This window comes from Rosa rugosa, chromosome 2 (assembly GCF_958449725.1).
Source record: "Rosa rugosa chromosome 2, drRosRugo1.1, whole genome shotgun sequence".
Taxonomy (NCBI): Eukaryota; Viridiplantae; Streptophyta; class Magnoliopsida; order Rosales; family Rosaceae; genus Rosa; species Rosa rugosa.
The window spans coordinates 13,403,539-13,431,464 of record NC_084821.1 but is presented as its reverse complement, the minus strand read 5'-3'; the positions used below and the strand labels follow the sequence as shown (position 1 = coordinate 13,431,464).

Genomic DNA, 27,926 nt, shown 5'->3' with positions numbered 1-27,926 from the left:
ATGCCCATTGCGTGGTAAGATGGAAGTTTGAATACAAGATTCTGAAATAACCATGCAAAACCCAGAATTGAATATGAAGTTGATTTGAAGGAGGTCGAAGAATGAGTGAATGCTGCGTAATCCAGCTCAAATATTTATTTTAAAGTGGAAACAAGCGAAGCTCGTTATTGGTTGGTGCAGTGGTTAAGGCACAGCTAAACTTGATAATGGGGACCAGGTTCGAACCATCTTCAGCTCTTCATTTATATATTTTTTGTCCTTTTTAAAAAATTTATTTTCTACTTTTTTTTCTTTCTAATAAACTACTTTTTGTTATCTGAATTAGTAATCAAACTTATGTTTTTTTTTTAATCTGAAAAACCACATCAGCCCCCTAAAAATTATGAATAAAAAATTATGCATATTTTTAAGTAGATGAATGTTGGCTATTAGCATTAATTTTTTCGCTAAATTAATAATTTTTAAGAACAACAAAACCATAATCCCCAATTTTTGTACATAGGTAGCTAAAAACAATTTAATTCTGATATCCAAAATAATGTAATTTTCACATTTAATGGTTGGTATCTCAAGCCTTGTTTCCGTTGACGGTCTTGCCCTTTGAAGGGTAGAGTAAATAGAAATAGGCTTAAAAAGTGTTATTGGGCTAAACATAGACCAAATTAGATCAATTTTGGACTAAAAGCCTAAAATAATGTAATACTCACATTAGACGGTCATTTTCTCAATTTTTGTATCCGTTGATGGTCTTGTCTTTTTAAGGGTGTAGTTGGTTATAAAGGCTTTATTCGGTTAACTTAGAAGATCGAAGTTGAAACATATACCAAATTAGACCAATTTCATAGCGAAAAGCCTCAAATAATGTAATTCTTACATTGAACGATAAGTGTCTCAAGCTTTATTTTTGTTGACGATCTTGCCCTATGAAGAGCGTAGATGATAAAAATAGGGTTATAAAGACGTATCCGGTTGATTTAGGGGATCAAGGTCGAAACATAGATGAAATTGGATCAACTTTGGACTGGAAGCCTAAAATAATGTAATTTTCACATCCAAGGGTTGTTTTTTCATGTTGTATCCATTGACGGTCTTATCATTTGAATGGTGTAGTTAATAAAAAGATTTTGTGCTATCCAAAACATTGAAATTAGAAATCAATAAATTTGACATTATTCATCTATTTATAGTTTATTCATAGGTATTGTGTAAACAAATTACTCCAATACGCAGCCATTTTGATATCAAACAAAACGGTCAACCTTTTATATGCTTATGCTTCCCTAAGGGGAGTTGAACCATGAGAAGATAAACTTCATGAAATTTTTACATTAATTGATATAACTCATACCCATGAGATTATGAGAGCTGACAAATAAAAAAAAAAGTTACAAATGAGCAGTTATGAGCATATTATTTTTATGCTGTATTTATGGTTTAAGGACGACGACGAAAATGTTACACTCCGTATTTATCAATTTAGGGGTTGCTAGAAGTTGACTTTTTATGGGTTAACAATTTGAGAAAATTTCCTTCACATAAGTTGTAGGGGACGTTAAACCGAGTCCGTGGACATGTGGTACACTTAAATCGGAGTTCGTATACGAAAGTTTTGAGTGATTTAAGAAATTTACTGTTCAAGGTAAAAAATATATAAATTTGGAAATTTTACTGTGGTAGGTTTCCAAATCCGGAAACCTACCTTCCTCTCTCCTCTCCCCCGATCTCTCCCTCTTTCCTCTTCGGGCGGTTTACTTTCCCCTTCGATTTGCCGCGGTCCGGCCATCAACCGGTGGACAATCGGCCACCACGGGGTCGCCTCCTTCCCCTCAACACGCTGGTGCCCTTGGTTTTCAACAATTTGGCTGGAAAACCTCGAATCTAAGCAAGTTCCCTCTTAGGGACAGTTTGAGTTTTTCCGGCGATTCCACCGTTTCCGGCTGTCCCCGACCACCAAATCACCATCAAAGGTTCGGTTTTTGCCCAGGATTGTTTTGCCCCTAGCCTTGAGTCACGATTTGCAGTGTGGAGGTCGAATCGACGATTTCAAATTCTAGGGTTCGGAGGTTTTTCTGGGTTTTCTTCACCGGCCAATTTCGAGTACTTTAAGGTAAAATTGGAATGTGTTGTAGTTGAAGAAATTGTTGGGTCTGTTGTGATGTTGCTGCTGCCAGAATTTGGTGGCCATCGGAGGTGGTGGTCGCCGGCGCGTGGTGGCGCGTAGAGCTGCGTTTTAATTACTGTTTTGGCTCCATAAATCCTATAATGATTGTAAAATTTTATACATGAAGTTTGATTGAAAATTTGAGGAGTTATGAATTGAATATAAATTATCGGTTGGTCATTTACGTGAATTCGATCGCCGAATTTCTTTCGAATTCACTTTAGAATTTATATATCGATGAATGAATATTATTGGAGAATTACGGATGGATTCGATGTGAATTGAGAAGTTGGATTTTGAAGGGGGACGTTTTGAATTTCAATTTCTAATTATCGTAAAGTTAATTCCGTCCTGTAAATATATTTTTACGAGTGCTATTCGTACAGGACGAGAGGAGTCCCCATACGAGGAAAATACCGAGCGACGTCAGGATTGACCATATACTGTGAGTGGACTTTTATTTTCAAAGAATGATGCATGCATTTATTTATTTGTTTCTGAGATGATAATTTATTTATCGTATTACTTTCTCGTGTGATTACACGCATTTTTATGCGTATAATTATATCTAAAACACTAGAAATTAGTTAGTCCTCAAGTTAATTATAATGTAATTAATCTATTTTTATTTACTTGTAGGAAATAAGCGAAGTTGCTGAAATCGAAAGAAAATGACGGAAAAATTGAGCAAAATGGAGTTTCCGACAAAAGGAGGAAATAGTCAATGCGAGTTAACATTGGTCAACCGGTCAATACAAGAAAAGTTGTGAAAATCATTGGTTTGAGCTTGGAGAAAGCACAAGACGAAGAGAAGAAAATGAAAGCAGAAGAAGGAAAGAACAAAAAGAAATGGTGGAGATTTGTTAATTAAACAATTGTTTAATTAACAACATGGTGCTGCACATGTATTCAAAGGAATTGAAATCAAGTTGCTTAATTAATCATCAAGTCATCAATCAGCTGCACGTGCTCTTTCATTTTCCTTCTTTTATGTCGTCCTCTTTATTTTCTCCTTGTCCACTCACACGATGCCACGTGGCAGTCTCCACCCCAATTCTCACCCTCAGCGATCATGAGCCACTCACCCCACTGGTATCATCTGACCATGATATCTCCTTTAATTGATAGCCACCATATATATAGAGGATGACCTAATTCTCCCTCCATCAACCCTACAGCAGCTACAGCGCCGCACCAAGAAAAAGAATCCTCTCACCAACAGTAGCCGCACACCACCTCTCCATCCTCTCTTCTTCTCCAAAACACCACACCACCACACCCGCTTTATATTTCCTTTTAATCTTCACTACTCCACATCAATTCCTCATCAATTTCTCAAGAGATTTCAAGGAGCATCAATATTTGAGATTGGGTAAAAGTGGGAAATCATAAATAAAGGCTTGTCATAATTGCTCCATAGCAATTTGTGACTTGTTCTTGTGACTTCTCACTCCTCTTCACTTTTACCTCTTTAATTGATGTATTTTGTTGTTGATTTGTGGATGGGTTGTGAGTAGTCTATTTAGGAAGCTAGGGTTTGAACCCTAGCATGGATTTAATGTAATAAATATGTTTTGATTTAATGGTTTTCAATTTCGTGTTTGGCATATGTTCTATTCTATAATATTTGGCTTAGATACATGCTTAGGAGCTTGATTAACTCTTGAATGTGTAGATGAGCATGTCTAGAACAAATTAGGGGACCTAATCACTTCTCTAATTTATGGCTAGGACACTTGTTTAGAACATGGTTAGTTACAATACCAATTTCGATTGCCGTATTGGCTAGCTTGGGAACTTTGATTCTAGGACTCTTCGCCTTTTGGTGCAACTAGAGGCCCTAACAAGGCTCTAGATTGTCTCAATTGAGTTTCTACGGCCCTTGATCCGGAGTAGGAATACCCTTTAAGGAATCTAATGACCCATGAGCCTTGAAAAGCCTTGGGTACGGTTCTTGATGCCATTATGAATTGTTTGGCCATTATCGGAATATATTTGTGCATTAAATTTGGCTAGGAGGATACCCTAGTGACCTAATTCCATTTCTTATTTTTGTTTCCTTTATTTAATTTACTTGTTAGTTAAAGTTTTCATCTTACAATTTAGTTATTAGAAACTCAATTTACAATTTTCGGTGACAAATTCTATCTCATTGTAATTATCCATCACTAGGCTCGTAGCTTTGATTAGGCTTTAGTGAAAACCAAAGCCGAGCATAGCTAAGGCTTGGTGCCTTAGAATAGCATTTTTATTTATTTTCTTTTTCTTTTGCTTTTGTTTGCTTAGTGACTTTAGTTCCGACCACCCAAGGATTGTGGGTTAGCCACTAATCCCCGTGGTACGATAAACTTTGGGCATAATATTTCCCTATCTTGATAATGATACGTACGCTTGCGTAGATGTGTATCCAAGTCCTCGTGCATATGGTTATTTTCGGAAATGGTTTTGGATAATTTATTATTTGAAGATTTTATGGCGTGCGGAGTCACGTCATTGGATTATGCTTATTTTATCTTATTGATTTTTGAATCTGAGTTTATCTTGGCGTGTGGGACACGTCATGGAAATTCTTTTGCGAGAGTTGGGGAAGCCTTATGTATTTATGGATTTACTTGGTTTTCGGATTTTTTTTGCCATACTTTGGGTGACTATTATCATTGCTAGCATTGATCTTCCGCCTTTGTGGCGAGGTGATGGGATCACCGAAGCCCTCCGCCTTTGTGGCGCTGGTTACTGTCTTTGTGACAGTAATTCTAAAGCCCAGTATCCTATCGCTACACTTAGTGGCGTAAGGGTATATTACGGGAGTAATGGGAGTACTTTAGCCTGGGAGGCTATCACCCGAGCTTGGGAGGCTCACTCGTATGGCTATCGTCTTCCCCTACTCACTTTACTATTTTTGACTAGCGGGGCTAGTGCGATTTCCGTTTAACCAGCGGGGCTGGTCCTATTTTTCTTGAGTACCGGAGTTTCAATCTTTTCTTTTAGTTTGTGACTAGCGGGGCTAGTTGGTTTTTCTTGTACAGAACTCCTCTTGTTTTGTTGTTCTTAAACATTGCATGCATTGGGAGTTTTTAGAGAAATAAATGGGGAAAGTATTAAATTTCCTTTTGTTAAAATTTGTTTATTTTTGTCCACTCACGCTAACGTGTTTTTCAATACTTTTCCCCTGGGCCCTTCGGTTTCAAATGCCCAGTTTACAGTATTGCTGCTCGGCGTTCAGGAGTGAGCCATAGTGACCGCATCCGCTTCCGTCATCACATTTCGTACGTTACCTGTTTAACCTACTATACTCTATGTTAATTTAGGTTACTTGATACACTATTATTATTTTTTTTGAGTTTGGGTCGGTTGAATGATGGGAGCAGGGTGGCTGCAGAAGTATGTGGTTGGATTATTAGAAGTGAAATTTGTTTTCCGCAGGTTTTTGGGTTGTCCCTTTTTAAGGGAGGTTATGCTGAAATTTTTGATAAACCTTCTTTAAAAGTGGGTCCCGCAGGGCCACTTCGGATTCCAGGTGGAATCCGGGGCGGGTCTTGTCAGTTGGTATCAGAGCACTAGGTTTCTAGATTCTGTAGACTCCTTTACTTCCTTGCTACTTTATATGCCTAATGACGCCTAGTACCTCCCGAGTGATGGCCCGACCGCGGCGGATCCCCATCGTGTGCTCTTCGGTACTAGTGTGTTATTATGCATGTAAAGTAGATACTTTGTTGTACTGATCCTTGAACTTCTTAATACTCTTTCTTCAGGTACTATGGCTCGTAATCACCGAGCACGTAGGGAAACTCCTCCTATTGAGGATGATGAACAGATACCTAGGAGGTTTGCGGATACTTTTGGGCAGTTCTTTTGACAGATTGCTGCAGCGCTCCCCGGGTCACGTACCTACTATACTGTGGAACGTGCTAGGAGGCATGGGGTTCAAACTTTTTCTTCTGTCGCCTCACCTGTAAAGGCTCAGCGGTGGATTGACAGGATGGAGAGAGTTTTCTCCCAGATGGATCTTCCAGAGGATAGGAAGGTTAATTTGGCGGTGCAGTTCCTTGAGGATACCGCCTGGCATTGGTGGACTGGTGTGGTCAATGACCCTGCAAATGCTGGCCTGATGACATGGGATATGTTCAAGGCCCATTTCTATGGACGGTACTTTAGTGATGCCCACCTTAATCGGATGCAGGACCAGTTTTTGAATTTGAAGAAGAGAGATGATCAGTCAGTGTTAGAGTTTGAGCAGGAGTTTCTCTTCTTGGCTCACCATATGCCGGATTTGGTTCGTACAGAGCAAAGTAAGATTCGTAGATTTGTCCAGGGACTTGGAGGAAAGTTTAAGGATAAGATGTTAGGCACACCGTACAAGAGTTTTGGTGAGGCAGTATCTTATGCCATGGACATTGAGTCGGACTCACCTGCCGGATTTCACCCTAGGGATCCTGGTGGCCCTAGCCAGGGTCCATCTAAGAGGGCTACTTCTACATCCGGTTCTGGTTCTTCAGTTGGTATTGGGAAGAGCAGTGGTTCCAGTTTGAGGTCCCGTACTAGATTTAGGGGACGTGTCAGGAGATTCTCTCGGGGTCAGTTTAGTGGACAACAGTCGGGGCAGCTTGAGAGGTCCAAGAGTTATCATGGTGGTTCGAGTGGGGCTTCTTCTAGTCAGTCAACTCAGTTTGGGCAGTATCAGACAGTGGGGTGTTTCATTTATGGTCAGCAGGATCACTTCAGGAGGGACTGCCCTCTTTTGACTCAGGGAGCCATATCTACCCCCACTCAGACTGTTGGCCAGTCCTCTGTTGGCGGTTCTACTAGTAGTGCCCGCACTAGCTCGGTAGGTCGAGCTGGTTCTCAGCAGACCAGGGGTCAGCGGGGTCGTCCTGTGACACATGCTAGATTGCACGCCATGACCCAGCAGGAGGGTAGTGATTCACCGAAGGTTATCGTTGGTACGTTATTTATTTTTTATCTGCCTGCTTTAACCTTAATTGACCCTGGTGCTACGCACTCATTTATGTCTAGTAGATTCGCATGTTTTGCAAATGTGCCGTCAACACCTCTTTTAGGCAAGTGGTATGTTTCTTTACCTGCGGGAAAAGCCCTTAAGATAGATTGGGTTTTCAATAATTGTGGTGTAATGGTTGATGGTTTTTGCTTGGAGGCTAACCTAATTCCTCTAGATCTTGTTGAGTTTGATGTAATTCTGGGGATGGACTTTCTAGAGGCACATGGTGCATTGGTTGATTGTTTCCGTAAAGAAGTAGTGTTTCGAAGTCTAGGAAAATCGGAAATCACTTTCCGTGGTGAGCGGAACATTCTCTCCTCTTGCATGATTTCGGCCATTACAGCTGAAAAGCTTTTGAATAAAGGTTGTCAGGCTTACTTGGCACACATTGTGGATACCAAGAGGGAGGTGTTGAATAATGAGGATATTCCGGTGGTCAGGAAGTTTCCGGATGTGTTTCCTGATGAACTACCTGGTTTGCCTCCAGTAAGAGAAATAGACTTTACCATTGAATTGCTCCCTGGTACTACACCTATATATCAGGCACCTTACAGAATGGCCCCAGCTGAGTTAAAAGAGTTAAAGACCCAGTTACAGGAGTTGTTGGACAAAGGTTTCATTCGGCCAAGTATGTCCCCTTGGGGTGCTCCAGTGCTTTTTGTTAAGAAGAAGGATGGCACCTTGAGATTGTGTATTGATTATAGAAAATTGAATAAGGTCACAGTGAAGAACAAGTACCCATTACCACGAATTGATGATTTATTTGATCAATTGCGGGGTGCCAAAGTCTTTTCTAAGATTGATTTGAGGACAGGTTATCACCAGTTACAGATAAGAGAGTCCGATGTACCTAAGACCGCTTTCCGATCACGTTATGGTCGCTACGAGTTTGTGGTGATGCCTTTTGGATTAACCAATGCTCCTGCAGCTTTTATGGATCTCATGAATCTAGTATTCCGCCCATACTTGGACCGTTTTGTGATTGTGTTTATTGATGACATTCTGGTTTACTCCAAGAGTGATGAGCTTCATATTAAGCATTTGAAGCTAGTACTTCGGACTTTGTGGGAAGCTAGACTATATGCCAAGTTGAGTAAGTGTGAATTCTGGCTTAACAGCATATGATTCTTGGGCCATGTGGTGTCAGCTGAAGGTATTAGTGTGGATCCTCAAAAGGGGGAAGCGGTTTTGAATTGGGGAAGACCCACCACCGTGACGAAAATTCGTAGTTTCTTGGGTTTGGCCGGTTATTATCGGCGGTTCGTTCAGGATTTCTCTAGACTTGCGGCCCCCCTCACTAAATTGACCAGGAAGGGTGCTAAATTTGTTTGGTTGGAGGAGTGTGAACAAAGTTTCCATGAACTCAAAGGACGTTTAACTAGTGCCCCAGTTCTGGCATTGCCTGATGATAGCGGGGAGTATGTGATTTACAGTGATACCTCAAGACAAGACTTAGGTTGTGTGTTGATGTAGCATGGAAATGTGATTGCCTATGCATCTAGGCAGCTGAAACCTCATGAAATGAACTATCCTACTCATGACCTTGAGCTTGCTGCGGTAGTACTTGCACTTAAGTTATGGAGACACTATCTTTATGGGGCACGATGCCAGATTTTCACAGATCATAAAAGTCTCCAGCATCTACTCAACCAAAGGGACTTAAATTTGAGGCAAAGGAGGTGGTTAGAGTTGATTAAGGACTATGATTGCACTATTGAGTACCATCCAGGAAGGGCCAATGTGGTAGCTGATGCACTTAGCCAAAAGCCCTTTAGCTCTTTAGCCCATTTGAAGGCAGTTCGAGTTCCTTTACTTTATGAATTGCGATCTATGGGGGTTAATTTGACGATTGAGAAAGAGTCTGGAGCATTGATAGCTAGCTTCCATGTGAGGCCGATTCTCATTGATAAAGTGCGGGAGGCACAAGATGAAGATGAATATCTAAGACAATTAAAAGAAGCAGTGAGTAATGGCACTAGAGCGGACTTTATTCTCAGAAGAGATGGAGCCTTAATGTTTGGAAATAGAATATGTGTACCTAATCTTCATGATATTAAACGAGAAATTTTGGAAGAGGCTCATAGTTCTGCTTACGCTATGCATCCCGGCGGGACAAAAAATGTACCGAACTTTAAAACCATACTATTGGTGGAGAAATATGAAAAGGGAAATTGCAGCATATGTGAGTAGGTGCTTGGTGTGCCAACAGGTAAAGGCAGAAAGACAGAAACCTTCGAGATTGCTACAGCCGTTGCCTATTCGGGAGTGGAAGTGGGAGCACATCACCATGGATTTTGTTTCGGGTCTTCCGCGAACTCGTAATGGTCATGATAGTATTTGGGTGATTGTGGATCGACTCACTAAGTCTGCTCATTTCTTACTTGTCAACAAAACTTACGGGATGGACAAGCTGGCAGAACTTTATGTTAATGAAATCGTAAAACTTCATGGGCCACTTGTCTCTATTTTTTCTGATCGAGATCCCCGTTTCACATCAAAATTTTGGAAGAGTCTACATGAGGCCTTGGGTACCGGATTGAGTTTTAGCACTGCATTTCATCCACAGACTGATGGACAATCAGAGAGAACTATCCAAACTTTGGAGGACATGTTCAGAGCCTGTGTTATGCAGTTCAAAGGAAGCTGGGATGACCATTTGGCATTAACAGAGTTTGCTTACAATAATAGTTACCATTCCAGTATCGACATGGCTCCTTATGAAGCACTCTATGGGAAGCAGTGCCGTACTCTGCTGTGTTGGAATGAAGTAGGAGAAAGAAAACTCATAGGTCTAGAAATCGTGCGGATTACCACTGAAAAAGTTAAGGTGATCAAGGAGAAACTTAGGGCAGCTCAAAGTAGACAGAAGAGTTATGCGGATAACCGCAGGAAAGACTTGGAGTTTCAAAAAGGTGATTGGGTATTCTTGAAATTGTCCCCTTGGAAGGGCGTTGTAAGATTTGGAAAGAAGGGAAGCTCAATCCTCGATATATTGGACCTTTTCAGATAAAAGAGTGAGTTGGCCCAGTTGCTTATAAGTTAATACTACCTCCGAGGTTATCAAAGATTCATGATGTCTTCCACGTGCCCCTGCTTCGCAAGTATATTGCTGATCCTTCTCATGTCTTAGAAGAACAGCCTATTCGATTGAAGGAGGATCTAACTTATGAGCAGAAACCGATCCAGATACTCGATAGAAGGGAGCAGGTCCTGAGAAACAAGATGATACCTTTAGTTAAGCTACTGTGGAGTAATCATTTGGTGGAAGAAGCTACTTGGGAACCGGAAGACCTAATGAGACGTCACTACCCCCATCTTTTCTGACAGGTATGTAAATTTCGAGGACGAAATTTTTTAAGGGGGGGGGGGTGAATTGTTACACCCCGTATTTATCAATTTAGGGGTTGCTAGAAGTTGACTTTTTATGGGTTAATAATTTGAGAAAATTTCCTTCACGTAAGTTGTAGGGGACGTTAAACCGAGTCCGTGGACATGTGGTACACTTAAATCGGAGTTCGTATGCGAAAGTTTTGAGTGATTTAAGAAATTTACTGTTCAAGGTAAAAAATATATAAATTTGGAAATTTTACTGTGGTAGGTTTCCAAATCCGGAAACCTACCTTCCTCTCTCCTCTCCCCCGATCTCTCCCTCTTTCCTCTTCGGGCGGTTTACTTTCCCCTTCGATTTGCCGCGGTCCGGCCATCAACCGGTGGACAATCGGCCACCACGGGGTCGCCTCCTTCCCCTCAACACGCTGGTGCCCTTGGTTTTCAACAATTTGGCCGGAAAACCTCGAATCTAAGCAAGTTCCCTCTTAGGGACAGTTTGAGTTTTTCCGGCGATTCCACAGTTTCCGGCTGTCCCCGACCACCAAATCACCATCAAAGGTTCGGTTTTTGCCCAGGATTGTTTTGCCCCTAGCCTTGAGTCACGATTTGCAGTGTGGAGGTCGAATCGACGATTTCAAATTCTAGGGTTCGGAGGTTTTTCTGGGTTTTCTTCACCGGCCAATTTCGAGTACTTTAAGGTAAAATTGGAATGTATTGTAGTTGAAGAAATTGTTGGGTCTGTTGTGATGTTGCTGCTGCCAGAATTTGGTGGCCATCGGAGGTGGTGGTCGCCGGCGCGTGTTGGCGCGTAGAGCTGCGTTTTAATTATTGTTTTGGCTCCATAAATCCTATAATGATTGTAAAATTTTATACATGAAGTTTGATTGAAAATTTGAGGAGTTATGAATTGAATATAAATTATCGGTTGGTCATTTACGTGAATTCGATCGCCGAATTTCTTTCGAATTCACTTTAGAATTTATATATCGATGAATGAATATTATTGGAGAATTACGGATGGATTCGATGTGAATTGAGAAGTTGGATTTTGAAGGGGGACGTTTTGAATTTCAATTTCTAATTATCGTAAAGTTAATTTCCGTCCTGTAAATATATTTTTACGAGTGCTATTCGTACAGGACGAGAGGAGTCCCCATACGAGGAAAATACCGAGCGACGTCAGGATTGACCATATACTGTGAGTGGACTTTTATTTTCAAAGAATGATGCATGCATTTATTTATTTGTTTCTGAGATGATAATTTATTTATCGTATTACTTTCTCGTGCATATGGTTATTTTCGGAAATGGTTTTGGATAATTTATTATTTGAAGATTTTATGGCGTGCGTAGTCACGTCATTGGATTATGCTTATTTTATCTTATTTATTTTTGAATCTGAGTTTATCTTGGCGTGTGGGACACGTCATGGAAATTCTTTTGCGAGAGTTGGGGAAGCCTTATGTATTTATGGATTTACTTGGTTTTCGGATTTTTTTTGCCATACTTTGGGTGACTATTATCATTGCTAGCATTGATCTTCCGCCTTTGTGGCGAGGTGATGGGATCACCGAAGCCCTCCGCCTTTGTGGCGCTGGTTACTGTCTTTGTGACAGTAATTCTGAAGCCCAGTATCCTATCGCTACACTTAGTGGCGTAAGGGTATATTACGGGAGTAATGGGAGTACTTTAGCCTGGGAGGCTATCACCCGAGCTTGGGAGGCTCACTCGTATGGCTATCGTCTTCCCCTACTCACTTTACTATTTTTGATTAGCGGGGCTAGTGCGATTTCCGTTTAACCAGCGGGGCTGGTCCTATTTTTCTTGAGTACCGGAGTTTCAATCTTTTCTTTTGGTTTGTGACTAGCGGGGCTAGTTGGTTTTTCTTGTACAGAACTCCTCTTGTTTTGTTGTTCTTAAACATTGCATGCATCGGGAGTTTTTAGAGAAATAAATGGGGAAAGTATTAAATTTCCTTTTGTTAAAATTTGTTTATTTTTGTCCACTCACGCTAACGTGTTTTTCAATAATTTTCCCTGGGCCATTCGGTTTCAGATGCCCAGTTTACAGTATTGCTGCTCGGCGTTCAGGGGTAAGCCATAGTGACTGCATCCGATTCCGTCATCACATTTCGTAGGTTACCTGTTTAACCTACTGTACTCTATGTTAATTTACGTTCCTAGATTTGCTCTGATTACTATGAGATTTGTGACCCAGACTTGTAATGAATTATATTTGAGGTCTACGGCCTAACTTTGTGAATTGTAGAATCCTAAATCTTGGAGTTTCTTAGACTTGAAGTACTTGATACACTATTATTATTTTTTTTGAGTTTGGGTCGGTTGAATGATGGGAGCAGGGTGGCTCCAGAAGTATGTGGTTGGATTATTAGAAGTGAAATTTGTTTTCCGCAGGTTTTTGGGTTGTCCCTTTTTAAGGGAGGTTATATATGCTGAAATTTTTGGTAAACCTTCTTTAAAAGTGGGTCCCGCAGGGCCACTTCGGATTCCAGGGTGGAATCCGGGGCGGGTCTTGTCAGTTATAGCTGAAATTTTGACCATAACCATTTCTTCTCATTATGATAACATCCTATTGTCGATTTTGATCAAGTCTAAGGAAGCAGCTAAGGATTCTTATTGGATTATCTACTTTCCACTTCATAAATACATGGTCTGATATGGCTCGTGGTCTCGACGTTGCAATTTGACCAAGCATGGATAGGACGATACTTCGTGCCCGAGACCCACCCCAGCCTTTACCCGACCACAATCACCACATTGCATACCCTCCTCGGAATAAGCATGAGAGCACTGAAGCAACAACGGTTACAAAATATTAGTATTGGAAACTTTTTGTTGTGTGGATTTCAGGCCAGTTTGGTTTTGTTGTGATGTCAAGAGAAAAAAAAACAAACAATTGAAATATTTTTTACTGTGAGAATAACGAGTTGTGAAATAGGATAATTGTTTGGTAATCGGAACAAGTAAAAAACTCCGCTGTAATTTTAAAAGTATTACCGTAAATGTATTCATATTGATTGATAAGCTCTAAAATTTAAGTGTTGTAGATGTGTCTAAAACCAAAAATGGACAAATCATATTGAACTGAACTCAAATGGAAAAAGATTTAACCAAAACCAAACCATCGCTTGTGGTGCGGTTCTCGGTTAATTCATATATAAATTGACAAAAACAAAAATGAAGCTGAACCGCTAGAATATAATTAACTAAAATTTTCAATTTTATTGTAGGTGATAAATCCACCAGAAAGCCACCGCAGGAACCAAGAAAAACTGAAGAAAAGGAAAACCAAACAGATCCACGTGTTAGCCATGTCATCATACTCCCTTATTTCCCTTCTAGCCTTCCTACAGATCATTATGCTGATGTGGATTTCTCCATGAGAATTCACAGCCTGTTAATTAGTCAGTTGGAAAGTTAGTTAGGGTTGCTTTATGTTGACTACTATAAATACCTAGCTTGTAATAAGGAGATGGACTCTCTCATTTTCTGAAATTACGTTCAGATATTTTCTAGCTTTTCTCTCTCTCTCTCTTTCTGGTAAGCTCTCTCTTCTTCCTTCAGGTTCGTTAACTTTTACAGTCATGAATGCTATGTTATCATGGTATCAGAGCTTTGGCTCATGATCCTGTGGGCTGTTGCTATGTTATCACAGTAGTTATATTCATTTCTTGCTTCCGCAATTGAAGTTTGTGAGATTTGTGTGAGTTTGAACCCTAGATCTACTACTGTGGCTTCGTTTTCACTCATGCATACTTTGAAGCTCTAGATATGGAAATTTCTGGTTCACTAAGTCTTATTCTGCAGAGTTTTATCGAAGTTTGTGAGATTTGTGTGAGATTGACCTCTAGATCTACTACTGTGGCTTCGTTTTCACTCATGCATACTTTGAAGCTCTAGATGTGGAAATTTCTGGTTCACTAAGTCTTATTCTGCAGAGTTTTACTTGAAATTTATGTTTAAGCTTCACTAATTCAAATTTCCGGTAAATCGAGGTGTGCCTTTAGTTGCTTCTCTGAAATCAAGGTTATTTGCTTCGTTTCAAGCTTACAAATCGTGATGACAATCTCTGGTGAGTACTCGCTCACTTGCATCAAGTTTATTACAAGAATTTCAAATAGCTTTGCTGTGTGCTATTGTCCGAACAATTAGTCTTGGTTTATAATTGATCAATACCTGCATGAGTTCTGTGATTGTCATAATTTGCAAGAGCTGTTGATAATCTGCGAGTTCTAGTTAAGGAAGGAAGTGTGATTTTATAACATCTCGATGATATAACTTGGTGTGAGTATTGAAAGGAAAATTGTTATAATTACTATAACTTGTTGATTGTTGATAATTTTGAAGCAATGTCACAAGCTGAAATCAACTCCTTGTTGAGCATGATTACTGTTCGGTTGAATGAGAACAATTTTGTGAAGTGGAGCTTTCAATTCCAGTCTGTCCTTGAAGGAAATGATCTGTTTGGCTACTTTGATGGATCTTATCCATGTCCACCTCGTTTTGTCCTTACTGATGAAGGGACTGTGACAAATGAGATTACTAATGCATTCAAGGCCTGGAAGAAAACTGATAAGGCATTACTTGGCTTGCTAATGGCAACTTTGGATGAGGAGATCATGGAGATCATTGTTGGCAGTAAATCCTCACAAGATGCTTGGCATGCTCTACTGGAAAGGTTCTCTACCTGTTCTAGAGCCAATATTATTCAGCTCAAAACTGATCTGCAGACTATTAAGAAGGGTATTGATTCTGTGGATAAATACCTTCTGCGCATCAAACATGCAAGAGATCAATTAAGCTCAGTTGGAGTCAATCTTGTTGAGGAAGATATTGTTGTTGTGACTCTCAATGGCCTGCCTGATGAATACTCCATGATTAAGACAGTCATTCGTGCAAGAGATACTCCAATTCCACTTAAAGATCTTAGAGCTCAACTCCTTGCTGCTGAGAGAGACATTGAAGGCCAACTTGTGCCTCAAGGATCTATGACTGCAATGGCAGCAAGAAACCACTCATACAGGCCTACCAACACTACACAGTACTCAGGAAATGATGGTGGAAACAAGCAATCATCAAGTTCCTTTGGGAATGATAAAGGCAAGACTTCTTGGAATGGAAATAATGCTAAGCAATCTGCATGGAGCAACAACAATGGCAAGTTTTCTCAACAGGATGGTCAAAGCAGTGGTTATAACAGGAGCTATGGTGGGATAGAGTGCCAAATTTGTAATAAGAAGGGACATTCTGCAAGTAACTGCTACCAAAACATGGAGTGTCACATTTGTCACAAGAAAGGGCATATTGCAAGTCGATGCTTCCAAAACCCTGCAAATACCAATAATGGTGAATACAGGAACAGCAATGGCATAACTCCTGAGTGTCAAATCTGCAGTAAGAGAGGGCACACTGCTGTAAATTGCTTTTACAGAACAGATGTTCTTGCTGTTCATCCTACAAAGTCTATTGTTGTGTGTCAAATCTGTGGACTTAAAGGCCATGCTGCTCTTGACTATCATCATAGGAGCAATTACTCATTTCAAGAAGCTGAACCACTTGCCTCACTCACTGCAATGTCTGCTCATACTAATTGCAATGGTGCAAGCTCATCCAATTCACAACATAGCAACTGTGGAGAGGTGTGGATTGGAGATACAGGAGCAACACATCACATGACTTCAGACCTGAGAAACCTCACCATTGCTCAACCATATGACTCCAACAATTCAATTACCATTGGCAATGGACAAGGTTTGAGTATTAAACATATTGGTGCTGCAAAGCTTACTCCTGCCAAGCATACCTTTTATCTGAATAATGTGCTTCATGTTCCTCTTCTGGCAGTCAATTTACTATCTTTTAACAAGTTGTGCAGGGATAATCAATGCTTCATAACCTTGGATGAAACTAATATTTGTGTGCAGCACAAAGTGTCCAAAGCTCTTCTGTACAGAGGAAAGAGTAATGGTGAAGGTCTATTTCTGTTCAAAACTCCAAGATTCAAACCTGTTCAGTCAACAACTCACTGTGGCTTCCTTGGTGCTACTGTTAAGTCTTCACTTTGGCATCACAGACTTGGTCATCCAGCTGATGATATTGCTTCTAAGATGTTGTCTCTGTCTCAAGTTCAGTTTAATAAGGATAGATCTACTCATACGTGTTCTCATTGTTTGAGTGGAAAGATGCATAGATTGACTTTCCAGGAGTCATTGTCAAAGTCTGTAACTCCTTTTCAGAAAGTTCACTCAGATCTTTGGGGTCCTGCACCATGTTTGTCTATTGAGGGTTTCAAATATTATGTTACTTTTATAGATGATTGTACAAAGTTTGTGTGGATTTATCCACTTATCAATAAATCAGACACTTTGTCTACTTTCATCAAGTTCTCCAATTTTGTTTCTACACAATTCCATTATGATATACAGTCTCTGCAGACAGATGGTGGTGGTGAGTTTAACAGTAAAGCTTTCAAGAATTTCCTTGACCACAAAGGCATCCTGCATTTTCTCTCTTGTCCATACACACCTCAACAGAATGGTGTTGCTGAGAGAAAAAATAGACATCTTGCGGAAACTTGTGTCACACTCATGGCTGCAGCGAGGCTTCCTAAAATGTTCTGGTTTCATGCTGTTGCTCACTCTGGATATCTCATCAACAGAATGCCATGTAAGTCCTTGAAAATGTCTTCCCCTTATATTGAGTTGTTTGGATCTGCACCTGATCTTAAGTTTCTCAGAATTTTTGGAACTGCCTGCTATCAATATCTTCGACCATATTCACAGGATAAGTTGGATCCTAGAACTATTCAGTGTGTTTTTCTTGGATATGCCTTGGGCTATAAGGGTGTGTTTTGCTGTAACATTTAGAAGAATAAACTGTGGATGAGCAGACATGTTATGCATGATGAAACCATTTTTCCATACCATTTCCATTCACCTATTTCTTCTTCTAAACAGTGTTCTTCTTCTGGTTCTTCCTTTCAATATTCTTCACCATCTATGTCTACACCTCAGTCCCATGTGTTGCCTGTCTTGCATTCTAATCCATTCCAAATTGTGCTTCCCTTTGCGTCTTCTTCTCAGCCCTCAGCTGGTTCCCCACCTGTGGCTGTGGGGGGGGGGGGGGGGGGGATAATGGTGGTGCCTCTACTTCTAGTGCTTCTAATGAGATTGGTTCTAGTGGTTCTAATGGTTCTAATGAGCCTTCATCTTCATCTGGTTCCTCTTTTCGTTCTGCAAGGTCCTCTGATGAGGTTGTTGGTGTAAACAATGGACATAATAATGTTGATTTGAGTCATGCAAGTGAAGAAGAGAATGGTGTGATGGTGCAGTCTAGTGAAGTTCACCCTGATATTCCCAATGGTCATCTTCATGACACTTTAGATGGCCAAAGTATAAATGCTGGTCTAAATATTACTGATGATCTTCCACATGAGCTACAATTTATTGAAGATACTGCTAGAGATTATAACAGTCATTCCATGTTAACAAGAGCAAAGAATGGTATCTTTAAGCAAAAGGCTTTTCCAGACTATTGTGCATACTCCTGCATAGTTCAGCATAATCTCCTAGATGAATTGCCCTACTTCTGTGGATTCACCACTGTACTAGAAGTATGTGATCCTGTTGAGCCTAAACACTTTAAAGCAACTGCTGGTATTCCAGAATGGGATTGTGCTATGGCTGAAGAAATACATGCTCTTCAAAAGCAAGGCACATGGGATCTTGTACCTTTACCTGAAGGTAAGAACATTGTTGGTAGTAAATGGATTTACAAGATCAAGAAAAATCCAGATGGAAGTATCTCAAGGTATAAAGCAAGACTTGTTGCTCAGGGATATAATCAAGAAAAAGGTTTAGACTATGATGAAACTTTCAGTCCAGTTGTGAGACACAGTACAGTAAGGTTGATTATTGCTCTTGCTGCAATAAACAAGTGGGAATTAAGACAGCTAGATGTCAAAAATGCCTTTCTTCATGGTGATCTAAAAGAAGAAGTTTACATGTATTAGCCTCAAGGTTTTTCTGACTTTGCTCATCCTGACTATGTGTGTCACTTGAAAAAATCACTCTATGGTTTAAAACAAGCCCCTCGAGCTTGGAATGAAAAGTTTACGAACTTTCTTCCTTCACTTGGATTTGAATTCTCTCATTCAGACCCCAGCTTGTTTGTGAAAAGTACTGAGCATGGTGTTGTGGCCTTGTTGTTATATGTGGATGATATTATTATAACAGGCTCAGACAAGTTAGGTATTACATCTGTTATCACTGAATTGAGTGATGTCTTTGATATGAAGGATCTTGGTCCCTTGTCTCATTTTTTGGGCATTGAAATTAAGCATATGCAGAAAGGATTCTTCTTGTCTCAAGAAACTTATGCAAAAGAGCTTATTAAGAAAGCTGGTCTTGAAACTTGCAGGGATTGTAATACACCATGTTTACCTCATGCACAGATGTTGAAAGATGAAGGTATACCATTGGAAAATCCTACGCTCTATAGAAGCATTGTTGGAGCGCTTCAGTATCTTACCTTTACAAGGCCAGATATAGCCTATGCAGTGAACACAGTTTGTCAGTTCATGACTGCTCCTACTGATGTTCACTATGCTGCTGTGAAAAGGATACTGAGATATCTACAAGGAACAATAAAGAATGGTCTTTTCTACAAGTATGGCTCATCTCCAACATATATTACTGCTTATTGTGATGCTGATTGGGCTGGAGAAATAAATCAAAGAAGGTCTACCACAGGTTTCATTGTCTACTTGGGATATTGTCCTATTTCATGGCAGTCTAAGAAGCAGGGATCTGTCTCAAGGAGTTCTACAGAAGCTGAATATAGATCTCTTGCCAATACTGCAGCTGACATATCTTGGATTAGACACATACTTTGTGATCTCCATGTTCGTGTTCCAGCTCCTCCACTACTCAAATGTGATAATTTGTCTGCTATAGCCTTGTGCTCAAATCCAGTGTTTCATTCAAGGATTAAACACCTGGATAATGACTTTCATTTTGTCAGAGAGCGTGTTCCAAGACGTGATCTTCTACTACAATATGTTCCTACTTCACAGCAGACTGCAGATATCTTCATAAAAGGGCTACACAGTCCAGTGTTCAAGGAGCATTGCACCAATCTCAGTGTGTTCTCCCCCACTGAGATTGAGGGGAGGTGTTAGCCATGTCATCATACTCCCTTATTTCCCTCCTAGCCTTCCTACAGATCATTATGCTGATGTGGATTTCTCCATGAGAATTCACAGCCTGTTAATTAGTCAGTTAGAAAGTTAGTTAGGGTTGCTTTATGTTGACTACTATAAATACCTAGCTTGTAATAAAGAGATGGACTCTCTCATTTTCTGAAATTACGTTCAGATATTTTCTAGCTTTTCTCTCTCTCTCTCTTTCTGGTAAGCTCTCTCTTCTTCCTTCAGGTTCGTTAACTTTTATAGTCATGAATGCTATGTTATCACCACGAAGGGATCATAAAGACAGCAGCCAAAAGGTTGGCAATCTTGTGTTGCACGAATGGGTAGAACCCCATGTGCACTAGCGGTTAACCGTTTAAAGCAACGCTCCAAGGAGCAAAATCGAAGGTGTCACATGCATTGTTGACTGCAGACGAACAATAGGGGAGATGTAACACAAAGGTGCACATGATCGGATCTGAAATACAGAGAGAATAAGATTGGGAAGAAGGGAAGGTTTGGTGATTCAAGTGGATCGTCCACGTAAGGAAAACAGAGGGAAGGAAAAGGAAAACAGAACGAGAAAAAGAAGGCCAAGTGCCTCGGATTGGGGTAAGAACCCGGGCAAAGACGCCCGTGAAGAGCAGAGAGATTGGGATGCCACCGACTCTCAAAAGAGAGAAAACCTCTAGCTCTGGGTTTTTGAACACAGGTCACTGATTGACTGAAGAACCACTCAAGTATAAGATACTAAGAGCAAGCCTATAAATAAGATTTCAGTCTCTCAGCTGAAATAGTCCCATAAGTTCTAATCGTAAAGAGATTTTCATTTGCAATAATGTATGAGTCTTTTCATTTCTCCTGCAACAAAAAAAGTAAAAGAGATCTTTCATTTCTCACTATATTTCTGTAACAATCATTCTACACAAAGCTATTCAGTGAAGATTTAAATACCTTGTTTTGGCTAGTGAACATTTTAATACAAGAAGGATGCCGAGCACGAATACAAAAATGAAAGAATAAAAATGTGCTAATTCCACCAACTTTATGTAAACGGGTAGTGCAAAAGTTTTGTATTTACCGCACCGTCACAGGGCCATCTTATTTCATCTTAATGAGACTGCTTTCTATGTTTCGCAACACCGGTTTATAGTTGCCATACATTAGATGAAATTTATCTTATTACTGTAGCCTTGCATGGAATTTATAAAATCAAGATGAACAGAGAGACGGAGAAGAAAAATTACAGGCGTGCAAGCCCATTGTATGCTTGAGTGGTTTGTTGGAGTCTTGCTGAGAGCTGTAATACCTCAGCTGATAATGCCTCTGCTTTGCTCTGTTCTTTTGCAAGTTGATCCTACAAAGAAAAAGCAACCCCAATGATACACTGTATCAGCAATATCAGCCTAAGAAATAACAAAGTCAAAAACTAATTGGATTATCATTCTCCTAGATAACTCCTTATGATTATTCTACAACAAGTCGTTATACTGCACTGGCTGTTTCTCTACCTCTTAACAACCCAACATCCACATAGAAGAGAAAGTTCAAGATAACTCTACTGATATCAAATGTGACACTAAACCAACAGACTAACCTTGATAGAGAGAACTTCAGGTGTATATTCAGCTAAACCGGTCTTGTTAGAGCCCTTGTTATGGGAATCGAGCAACCCCTTGGCCTGGTCAGTTCTTAACGTATCTAAGACTCCTCGGAGCTCTTCATTTTGCTTAAGATAGTCTTTCACCTGCAAGTTTACATTAGGGGCAATAAGCAAAACAAAATAGATGAGCACATTTATAAAACTGATTTCTACTCCAAGAACAGAAGACTCTGCATTTATCATTGATTATTCCACATCAACACGTTGTTTCATACTACAAGCTCAGATTAGATAGATTCACTACCATTCCAGCAAAAGTTAAGTGTCAGCTTAAACAATATCACCCATTTTCAAGCACAACTGACAATTTTTTCAGCCTAGTTAATGGAAACTAAACAGCCAAATAATACTACAAAGAAATAAAAGTAAAATAATTAATTGATAGATGCACAGATAGGCAATAGTAGAGTTCCTTGAACACAAGCTTTATTCTGTCAATTCTCATCAATTAAGCTACCAAAATTACTTGATTCTCCCAGTGCACAGCTATACTCATAGCCTCCTGATGAGAACTAGATAAATTAGAGTTTTCCTCAAAAAGCCTTTCTATCTCCGAGGATTGGGAATCAATCTGCCACCATTTACAAAAAGTGAGTTTGCTGTGAAACAACATATACACAAAACAAAACAAAAATGCCATTGGAGTCATGATAGAAAAATAAATTGCCAAGACTACCTCCATTAATAGCTTTTGTCTACTGTTTTCCAATTTCTCAATCACTACAGCCATGTCATGCATCTGCTTCTCGAGTATCTCCTTGTCTTCCTGGCCATGAATGCACTAACCAGTAAATCACGTATCAAAACATAATTTTTTAAGGACCAACAAAACCAGGAGAAGGTACAGTTAATCAATCAGTCAAATTATGGTCATAGTAAACATGCTTCTGATTATGGTTATAGCAAGTGGACTGACTACCTTTATGACCATCCTGAGAAACCCACTCAAAAGTTCTGTCCATTAACCAAATCACATTTTGATGAATTGTGACTGAGATTGCACGCCATTGAGTTCTAACCTCTATGTATTCCATCCTATTTTTTCCTTCCCCCATTCATAGACAAAGATAGTACAAAATTTCTGTGAAGATGAACATCAGTTAAATAACTTACTAATAAAAATCCCTTGCTGGCCACTTTGTCTGACACTGCTGCAATGAAAGAACCAGGGGGGTAACAACATAGAAACAACAATCAGAAGCTCCACCACTTTTGTAAAAGACTATTATAGAAGAGGTTAATTATACTAAAAGGCCATACAACAAAATCAACATAGCCATAAAAGGGATCTAGGCTATTGTAACACAGACAAAGGCGAAGAATAAAAATACTTCATGAAACTAAAAAGCCAAAAGAGGTGCAACTCCAAGTACTCTAACGGCCAAGGGATCTAAGTTATACAACTTATATTAGATAGAGAGGAAGGTATGAATGTATCACCAGATGTACAAACAAATTACAGCAACAAAAACAATAACAATGCCAGCTGTCCAAAATTCTACCTCTCGGAACATAAATGAAGTTGCCAATTTGTTCAACTTTTCTTGAGCAATAGTCTTTTAAGCATAACCATTTTAAGCCTCTTTTACATATCAGAGGATGGAAGCCTAGACTTAAAAGAGGCATCATAAAGGCTCTCTTTACTTTACCTTTGTTGTCTGAAGTACAAGATTATCTGGAATTTTCATGGAGTTGTAATATGTTTGGTAAGACTTAAAACTGATGGACCATATGTGCATCCTCTACTGCCCCATCATAATTACTAAAATAATCTTCACAAGTAAATTCGAAATAGAAAAGGTAAGCGGCATGAACCAAAAAATAAAATAAAAAAACCCACATCTAGGGGAATGGATATAGCTCAAAACATCTAAAAGCCACTCCATGTTGAAAATTCTAATCTCGGAAATTATATGCTATGGTACCTGAGGACTTTCTAGACAAAACTGCAAGTTTTTCTTCCAATTCTTGCTTCTCAGATGTAAGGATGGATGCTCGAGCCTGCTCCTCTGCTAATTGTTGTTGTTCTTGCAGTCTAAACATTGACTCTCTCTACAAAATTTTCACTAAGGTTAGACACCCGCAGAAACTACAAAAGGCCATCAAACAAATAGAATTGTTACCTGAAACTCAGACTTTATGTTAGCTAACTCAATTTCTAATGTTTTTATCTGATCAGGTGGATTAGCAATTGAGTTTAGCGCACAAAGTGAGCCATTCAATGTTTGTTGCTGTATCATATTGAGTTCTGCTCTCAGGGATGCTGCATCTTCCTCAGCCTGTTGCCAAAGAAGTAGTTAGAAACGATAGTTATTAGCTGTTCCAAGGGAAATGGGAGAGAAACAAATTGCATACTCGATACTGTTCTTCTTCTGCGTCCTTTAGACGTTTCTTGAGCATACGCAGCTGGGCAGAGAGATCCTCCTACACTAAGAAACCAAACTGTGAGTGACCATACATAATGAAAAGTGAGACAAAGCAACATATGGACGGTCATTACCCGTGCAACAACTGCTGCATCTTTCTCCATTGCGACATCCTTGAGAGCTTTCCTCAAAGACGGTACAGTATTTTGTTCCTACAATTACGGCAAACAAAGTAAACGGGGGCAGCCTTAAAAGGTGAGGATGTTAAAAGGTGATAAATTTACCAGATCATTCAAACGTTTCTGCAGCACAGTACTCCCTGCTTCCTTTGTTTCAAGCTAAAACATTAAGACAACAATATAATTAGGCAACCAAACTGACCATTGCCCACAACCAAACCCTCCTAAAGTGAAAACTTTCGGAAAAGAAACAAACAAGCACAACAAACACAAGAGTCCTACCATGGAAGCCAAATTTTTGTTTTGTTCTTCCAGTTCTGCATTCTTCCTATCCAAGTCTCTTATCTGAGAAACTAAAGTACTAACATCGCTCTGCACAATCCATTAATAAATTTATAAGAATTTGAGCTGAAAGAGCACAAATTGTTAATCAAATCATATAAACTTCCAAAAAAAAAAAAAGTTGTTTTCTCCTACCTCAGAGAGTCGATTCGCGCTCTCCGATTTTCTCATTCCTCCATTATTTGTGCACAGAACAATATGAGCAATAATAGAAGGCAAAATTCAATTTGGGCAGAGGCTGAAGAGGTCGTTGCAGTTCGGCGGCCTAGAGATGCGTGCCGGGAATCCATGGCAGAGCGAAGGCGAGGCTGAGGAGGATGGTTTTCCCTCTTCAGCCTCAGCACGGCGTTTCTGGCTCTCTGTTTTGTTTCGATTCCAGACTACGGAGAGGGTTTTTTGATGAGGGAAAACATCACAAACCATGCACCAAACTTTAGGCATTTCCACACTTTAGTATACCAACTTTCATAACTATTATATTAGTATATCAAGTTAGCTCCACTCTTTCATTTTGGTATATGTCGTTAGTTAAAAAAATAAATAAATAAATAACTATTACTAACTGACAAAGCATAGTGGACCCATACTTTTGAGTTTATTTATCTAACATATTGCAGCTATAGGTGTGTGATTAGTCTCGCAAAGTTGGGATACACTGCATGGGTGTGTGAGTTTAGTTACTACTGACATCGTGACATCCAAAAAAATATATATATATTGCAGCTATAGATCTATCCTCTGCACTCGAAGGTAAACAGGTATTTTCACTATTCATAATCGCACATTTAGATCGTATCTTGTCTAGAATATATTTTTTTGCAAACTGTTGAATATTTAGTAAAGATTTAGCAGAAGAGCAAGAAAAGTTGAGAAAAGCAAAAGACTGCAGAGCTAGACTCAGTAGAGAAACTCCAGAATACTGGGATAGAATCTTCCTAATACAAAACATAATTTATAAAATTGAGAAAAATATTGAAGAGTTAAAGTTTATCCTTAAAGAGGAACAAAAACCTCTTGATTATTTGAGCATCGGTTAGATCCGCAATTCACTGGTATTAGAGCTTGCTAAAAAAGCTCAAAAGGGGAATCCCCAATAAGGACAATGTCTGAGTTAATATTAGAGATGTTGAATTATCTACTAAAATCTTCTGATGAGAAACATCAGAACCTGATACAAGAAGTATCTAGATGTCAAGATCATCTAGAAAAAGTACCAGATATAATCTCCCAATTAGAAAAATTGGAGTATAAAATCGATTATATCAAAGAACTTCCTAAAAGGGAAGAAGAACAGCTAACAAGTGTTAGTAAAAAAAATCAATGAACAACAAGAAATGTTGGATTCTATGAAAAATATACTGAATGATAAGAAAAAGCCTCAAATAAAATCAAAGAAAGCTAATGGATTCAAGCCTTTAGAAAAACCTGAGAAGAATCTTGTTCCAAACATGATTTTTCTATAACCTTCTACTAGTCTGACTAGTATCAAATATGAAAAACCAAAACACTTGGTAGCAAGAGATGTCAAAATGATGAGCATCTTTGGGGAAAAGAAAGGTGTACAACTCCTAAACGCTGAAGAGTTTGAATACAATGAAATAGAATAGGAGGTAAAAAACTCCGTAATTCCAAAATTAGATTTCAAACAAATCTATAAAAGAGGAAAGTTTGAACTGATGGTGTTAACGTTAGTGATCCGTGAGATCTCTAGTTAGCTTTAGAGAGAGAGAGAGAGAGAGATTGACACAAGATGTATAGTGGTTCGCCTCTGCATGAGCGGGAGACTACGTCCACTTGAAAGCTATACTAGTGTGTTGAGCCTTGCGGCCTAACAAGATTACAAAGTATGTAATGGGATGGATGTTTAAGTGAGAGGAGGCATTCCTTTTATAGATGAAGGAATGCTCTTCCTCTACTTGTTTTTCGATGTGGGACAAGTAACTACACAATTCTAGTCTAGAAAGCCTAGAAGCATGTAGAAAGCCATGTTGTGGCGGCATCTTGGCAAGGGCGGGAAGGTGGCTTCCCGGTGGCGGATTTGCGACTTCCGGATACCGCCGCGTAGCCTGAACATAGGGCTACACGATGCATGTCCCGGTTGGGCCTTGCCATGTCTCGTGGATGTCCCAAAGTAGGAGTTACTTATGCTTGGTGATGTAGAGAACTAGCCTTGCTAGTGGAGGTGTCTACAGATGGATAGCCATCATTTTAAATTGTTGGAATTTACAACTCCTTCCACAACAGGAGAAACATATCTTTTAATGATCACTCCTCAAGAAGTTGCCAAAGCAAGGGCAAAAAATTATCAATTTTTGCATATTGGAGCAGTCCAAGTAGGCATAAAACTTCTTGCCCGAGAAGACATAAACTGTTCAGTTTTATGTGTCTTACAAGACAATAGATCGACTAACAAATTTTCAAGCTAGTCTGTTGGGAACACTTTAAGCATCTTTATGCAATCAAGTGGCGTATTTCAACTGTTTCTCAAACTTCTCAATAAGCTTGAAAGATGTTGCTTACTGTCTGAGATTGAGAGTCAAGACAGATGACATAACAATGAAAGAAAATATGCAAGAACTTGCAATAGGATACAAAATATACTATAAACTGATGAGTACCATAGTAGAACCTAAGACAAGGATATCTAATATCTCAGGTCTTACTACTGGATTCCTCACCAATCAGAAGAACTACTCTCAACAAATTCACAAGCTTTCTTGGAATGAAGTAACTTTTCCTATAGAATGGAAATTATCTGGTCCAAAGAAGCCATTAGAAAGTGCCAAAGAGGCAATATATGAAAACAGAAAGACTGGAGATACCAGTCTAAAATTTGATGATCACAGAAAAAGAGATGTATGTCCTGAAAATGTCAGGATAAACAAAAATCATCTCAGAAGATGCTACAGCACTAAAGACACAAGTACTAGTGGCACCAAATTCACTGTGGAAGAACCAACTGATCCTATTACTAAAGAAGAATTAGAAGCTGATCTACATAGACCAGTAAATATGCTTAGAGCAAAAAAAACTCTATGAACTCTATGATGAAGCCAAATCTTGCAAAAATACTGAACGATTAGAACAACTAATCGAATAAATGAAAATTTTTAAAATAGGAAAGGTAAGAAAAGTCCTTCCTTATCAAGATATAGAAATGAAAGAAGGAGAAAGCTCCAATTCCAAAACTTTTATCATCAGAGAAAAGGGAAAACTGAAACTCCATGTACAGAAAGCCCCTACAGGCAAAAAGGAAGAAAGAAATTCTCAAAGATTTGTCCCAGAAGACAATATGCCTAGGGTACCAATTACAAATTACGGTATATGGTAAATCTAGACAATGCTCTAGATAAAAGAAAAACTATTGACCAATGGGTAGATAGCCTCATGATGGCCTATGCTCTTACCCTTGGAAAATTTGAAGCACCAGATCTTCAGGTGTATTATGAAACTACTCTCACAGGAGTAGCCAAAAAATACTATTTGTCTTTCAAAGAGATTGCCAGATGAAGAGACTGGCTAGAAGAGATAAAAATTTGAAATCACTATATGATTTTGCAGTACCCTTGTACGATCAATTCTGTGGAGATCTCTCAAGTTTGAGTGAAAATGCCAAAGAAGCAGCCAAATCAAATATCTATGCTCTCAAAATTTGTGACATGAGATATTTTGAAGAATATCT

The 27,926-nt window shown here is 39.3% G+C and overlaps 1 protein-coding gene and 1 pseudogene across 1 annotated transcript; one reads left to right on the top strand and one right to left on the bottom strand.

Moving 5' to 3' along the window:
• Nucleotides 1–6,140: 6,140 nt before the first annotated feature.
• On the top strand, nt 6,141–10,481 carry LOC133730386 (uncharacterized; annotated as a pseudogene).
• A 10,199-nt stretch (nt 10,482–20,680) lies between these two features.
• Nucleotides 20,681–24,466, bottom strand: LOC133732191 (uncharacterized). Its single transcript, XM_062159681.1, has 13 exons — nt 24,380–24,466; nt 24,185–24,274; nt 24,008–24,061; nt 23,858–23,935; nt 23,713–23,781; nt 23,481–23,636; nt 23,283–23,409; nt 22,471–22,508; nt 22,034–22,123; nt 21,824–21,928; nt 21,292–21,441; nt 20,942–21,051; nt 20,681–20,847 (listed from the first exon to the last, which is right to left on the bottom strand). The coding sequence occupies exons 1-13, from the start codon at nt 24,413–24,415 to the stop codon at nt 20,796–20,798; spliced, it is 1,155 nt and encodes a 384-aa protein (XP_062015665.1). The 5' UTR covers nt 24,416–24,466; the 3' UTR covers nt 20,681–20,795.
• Nucleotides 24,467–27,926: the final 3,460 nt, after the last annotated feature.